The sequence below is a fragment of the Arachis hypogaea genome, chromosome 17, assembly GCF_003086295.3.
Source record: "Arachis hypogaea cultivar Tifrunner chromosome 17, arahy.Tifrunner.gnm2.J5K5, whole genome shotgun sequence".
Classification (NCBI taxonomy): Eukaryota; Viridiplantae; Streptophyta; class Magnoliopsida; order Fabales; family Fabaceae; genus Arachis; species Arachis hypogaea.
The window spans coordinates 8,885,627-8,890,506 of NC_092052.1; the positions used below are offsets into that span (position 1 = coordinate 8,885,627).

At 42.7% G+C, this 4,880-nt stretch overlaps 1 protein-coding gene across 1 annotated transcript; it reads right to left on the bottom strand.

Moving 5' to 3' along the window:
* Window positions 1–770: 770 nt before the first annotated feature.
* On the bottom strand, window positions 771–4,647 carry LOC112765211 (uncharacterized). The gene is made up of 3 exons (XM_025811114.3): window positions 2,457–4,647; window positions 1,407–2,363; window positions 771–1,313 (listed from the first exon to the last, which is right to left on the bottom strand). The coding sequence occupies exons 1-3, from the start codon at window positions 4,248–4,250 to the stop codon at window positions 1,014–1,016; spliced, it is 3,051 nt and encodes a 1,016-aa protein (XP_025666899.2). The 5' UTR covers window positions 4,251–4,647; the 3' UTR covers window positions 771–1,013.
* Window positions 4,648–4,880: the final 233 nt, after the last annotated feature.

Consider the following 4,880-nt stretch of genomic DNA (forward strand, 5'->3'; position numbering starts at 1 on the left):
CTACCCAGTCGTCCTCCCAAGGTTCGCGTAGCAGCACCAAGAGTCGTGGGAGAAGGAGGACTTGCTTCTGTGGAGAGAGACCGGTATTGCGCACGTCATCTACAGCGGAGAACCCAGGAAGAAGATTCTGGGGCTGCGTCAACTTTCAGGTGAGTCTCATCTTTTCTGTCTCCTGTTTGAAAATAGCATTGGGTGTTAGTGTTTGAAGGATCTGAAGTGTTTGGTGTGTTCGTGCTGGTGTGTTCGTGTTGGTTTGGTTGAGAACAGATAGGAGATGGATGCGATTATTTTGCTTGGGCAGAGCCTGAAGGACAAGATCCACAAATTCAAAGACTGAAGAACAAAGCAAGTTCGTTGAAAGAAGAACTGCAGGAAGCTGAAAGGAAGTTTGCATTGGCACTTGGTGTTGGAATTGTTGGATGGATACTGGCTGGGCTGCTGCTATGTGATCGACTCAATTGATGTTTAGGGGGTTAGCATTTTGTTTATTTTTGCCATTCTGTTGTTGTCCCCTGGTTTGTAGGGAATGTCAATTGTTTAGGGATTGAAAAAATTGACATACAGTTGGGTGATAACAGTAATGTAAAGAGAATGAAATTTTTTTGTGGCTGTGTCTGTAAAGCCATTTGCTGTAAACATTGTAAGGTTTTTGATTGAAATGAATAGCAATGAGTTCCTGTATTGTGACATACATTATTTGGCTATGTACAAGTTTATTTCAGTTTTATCTACTAATAAAAACAAGGCTTAATTTGCCAATTCACATAACCTTTGCTGCTGAAAATTCATGTAATTCATTAGATAATGGAGAAGTCTTAAAGTAGCTTCTCTTAACCATAACAATATCCAAACAAGCCTTACATATAACCATGAAAAGGTAACAACACAAAAGAGATCAACATAACAGTAGTAGTCTTAAAGTAGGGTGTCTAAAGTATCACAGGGACATTAGTCCTTGGTCATTGACAGATTCATTACAAAACAGATGGAATCACTAAAATCTACTATGTTCTTCATCCCAATGCCTTCCAGGCCCTAGGTGGTGTTTTTGCCATGAACCTCAGGGACCTCCTTGATGGGCTAGTGACTGTTGCTATTGATGGTTGTGGTTGACTGGCACTGCTGCTGCATCTAGCTCTCTTGGATGATGTCTGTGACTCCTGGCTTCCTCCAACTTGTGTACTGCTCTTCCTCTTTGGCTGAAGTCTTGTTGCTGGCTGTGTTGTTGTCTTGGCAGGGATCTTGTTGGGTTTTGGAGTCCTAGTTGTGCCAGCCCCTTTCTTGGCCCCTTTCTTGGCTTGTGCAGTTGCATTCTGCTATAAACAGTAACAACAAATTGGGTTAATGGGATAGTATAAACATTCACATGTAAGGAATTGAAATCAAATTGACAACAACAACTTTACCTTTTTTGCTGCAGCCTCCATCTTACGTTTTCTAGGGCAGGTTCTTTTGTTGTGAGCAAGTGCAAAACAATATGAACATTTTTGTTGTTGTCCAGTCCTTGCTAACTTAGACAGTGGTCCATTGTTGCGTGGCTCATCACCAGTCTTGTTCCTCCTCAGTTTTGGGCGCCCTATTGATTTTCTAAACACTGGTGGCAGCACATCATCATTCTCAGTCCGGGACCAGAGATTTGGTCCATTCAGTGGGTAGATTACATGTTGGTAGCAGTCCACGTAGGTCTGTTTCCTATAACACTTGTTGACATAGTTCTTAACATCTAGACACATTTTCCTAATGCAGCTCATGGCATGCTCACAAGGGTAACCTGTTAGTTGAAATTTTCTACAGGAGCACTCATGTAAGTTTAAGTCCACAACAAACTTGGCTCTATTACCCTGACTGCTAGACACTTCATATTTGTCCCTACCAGCATATATGGCCAGCCACTCCCCACCCTTATCAAACTCCCTTTCAATTTTCTTGTTTATTTTTGGCAATATTTCTCCGGCATATGTTACTATACTTTGCCTGTTATCAGACCACCTATTCATTAGATAAACCCTAATGTCTTCTAGCATGGAAACAATCGGTTTCTCTCTAGCCTCTACAATAACAGAGTTAAAACACTCACACATGTTGTTAACAAGTGTATCCACTCTAGGAAAATAATTAAACCTGGACTTGCTCCAATACTTGGCAGGGATCTCCATGAGATGATTATAAGCTCCTTGATCAACCTGCTGAATCTCCTTCATCCTCCTCTCCCATTCCTGGACATATGTTGCCTTTGCAGCCTTCCACATCATAATCTTTAGCTGAACACCTGGGAACCTTTTTCTGAAGTTGCTATATAAGTGCCTGACACAAAAACGGTGGTCTATGCCAGGCAGCAACTCATCAAAGGTTGGGATCAATCCCTTTGAAGCAGAATTTAAAAACATCACCAGTCAATAACAGCAAGACATGAATTAAAGAAAGAATTAATTACACAAGTTTAGGTTGAGAGTTACCTTTTGTTGGTCGCTCATGAATGTACACCATCTGATCTTATCAACTCCCAAATCATCACACAGATTCAACAAAAACCATCTCCACGAATCTTTCGTCTCTGCTTCAACAACAGCATAGGCAATTGGCAGAATCTGATCATTGGGGTCCCATCCAATTGCTGTTAGCAGTTGACCCCCATATGGAGTCTTGATGAAGCATCCATCAAGGCCAATCATGGGTCTGCACACCATGAAACTCCGTTTACAAGCTTCCAAGCAGATATAGATCCTCTGAAATCGTGGTCTCAGGTCCGTACCAGGAGGTGGTGTCTCTAGCTCAAATTCAGGAGGTCTCTCCACTTGTATCTGAACAGTGGACCCTGGATTAGACCTCAATAACTCCGCAGCATAGTCATAAATCCTCCTATATTGCTCTCCATAGGTACCATTTATTTCATCCAGGGCTTGCTGCTTCACTCTGGTAGCTTTGGTCATTGTGAGATCCACATTCCACTTGCTATGAGCCTTCTTTATCAAACTTCTCAACTTGATTTTCGGGTTTTCACAGATCTTCTTCATAAAAGCCTTACTTAGCCACTGAGAACTCATTATACCAATCTTGGTGGCCTTAGAGCATGTGTGTTTCTTGTAACAGCTTGTCAGTTGCCATGAATCCTCTCGCTTCATCTTATGGCAGTAAGCAAACCACTTGCAACCTTCTTTGCAAACAGCTTTGCACCGGTGGCTATCACACTTCGAGAACCATATTCCTCTGCCACTGTGCACGGCATAGCTCGTTACACATTCCTTAAAAGCATTCCTATCTACGTACATTGTCCCAACCTCCCATTTATACTCCTTCATATTCTTCAATCCCTTATACACCGGGTACCTCCTGAACAAGGGATCCCCTTCATCATCACTTACAGGGACATCCCACAACCCCTCACTGTCATATCCATCATCCTCATCCCTTAATCCAGCAGCCACCACTTGCTCTTTACCCTTATTAACACTGCCACTTTGCTCTCCTTGTTCTCTCTCAGTTGGAACACTCTGTTTCGGCCTTTGAGGATCTTTTGTATTTGTGACTTCAACATCATACAAACCCCCATCAGCATTCCAATCATCATCGCTGTCATCAAATGCAACATGCAGATCAGTATCTCCAGAGCTATTTTCACTCCATTGTTCATCACTGTCCCCCTCATCATCAATTCCTGGCTGGTAGTCATCATCCTCAGATTCTTCATCACCTGAGAAATCTGACCCCTCTGACCTCTCTTCATCACCATCCTCCAGCACATCATTCTGGGCTTTTGTCACCACATTGGGCTTCTCACCCACCTTGGCCTGAGCAACAGATTGGGCCTTGTGCAACTGGGCCTTGTGCAACACAATTGGACCAGGCCCAATAGTGTCTGCAGTGGGTGCAGCAGCCTTATCACCATCTATCTCTTCAATTTCCTCAATAGTGCAGCCTTTCCTAGTAGTAGCAGCAGCATCTTTGTGAACAACAAAAAGCTCCACCATGTTGTCCCTCATTCCAATTCTAGCCATGTCCATGGCATCCTTGTCTGTGTGAAGCATCCTCAACCCTACATCTGTTTCATCGTTCAGAGACTTATACCACATTGCAGCGATATTCTCTACCACATATCCCTGTTCGAGCACTATCTCCATAGCCTCGAACTTGCTCCACCTATCTTCATCACAGTAGTCCACTATCGAAGTCTCACCCCCCACATAGTGTAAAGGTTCACCATCAAACCCGAACTTCCCCCCATGGTGTATCTTGACACTAAAATAGCTCATCTCTCGACCAAACTGTTACACAAACACAATACACTTCATAAAATTCTCACATTGACCAACAACAACAGAAATGCATAAATAAAATCACTAGGGCAAAATAAAGACTTCCAAAACAGAACAAGAAACGAATATGAAACTACAAAACAAAACAATCACACATCAACATACATCATTACATATAAACCCGCATTAAGATGAAAACCAAATGGGTTCATAAGATTTGACAATGGAATACCTGACACGATCTTCTCCCGGAAAGCAACGGTTTCAAACTCACTGCTGCTGTGGAGCTTAAACGTAACTGAACGACAATGTCACTTCTCTGGCTGCGAATCGCAATCTTTCAGTGACTAGTGGTAGGGTTTCTGGCTTTTCCTCTGCGTTTCGTGCTTCACAAGAAGAAGAAGAAGTAGAAGAAGAAGAGTCAGGGTAAGCACCATGCGTTATGTCCAAGGGCGGGAAGGCTTACACGTTTACTAACCACTATCAACTCTTCCTTGCCACGTCGGACACGGCGTCAATAATTTGACACCCATTTAACGGAAGGACTTGATTGATGCAAATCAAATCTTTTTAGGATTTAAATAGAACAGTTTAAACGTTGGGGACTAAAATAGAATTCACCCCAAA

What these genes read in the sequence shown, in the direction of transcription:
- LOC112765211 (XM_025811114.3), bottom strand. Translation starts at nt 4,250, where the DNA reads ATGAGCTATTTTAGTGTCAAGATACACCATGGGGGGAAGTTCGGGTTT. An exon ending in TCATGAGCGACCAACAAAAG is followed by an intron (nt 2,364 to 2,456) that starts GTAACTCTCAAC and finishes TCTGCTTCAAAG; the next exon opens with GGATTGATCCCAACCTTTGA. An exon ending in TGGAGGCTGCAGCAAAAAAG is followed by an intron (nt 1,314 to 1,406) that starts GTAAAGTTGTTG and finishes TGTTTATAGCAG; the next exon opens with AATGCAACTGCACAAGCCAA.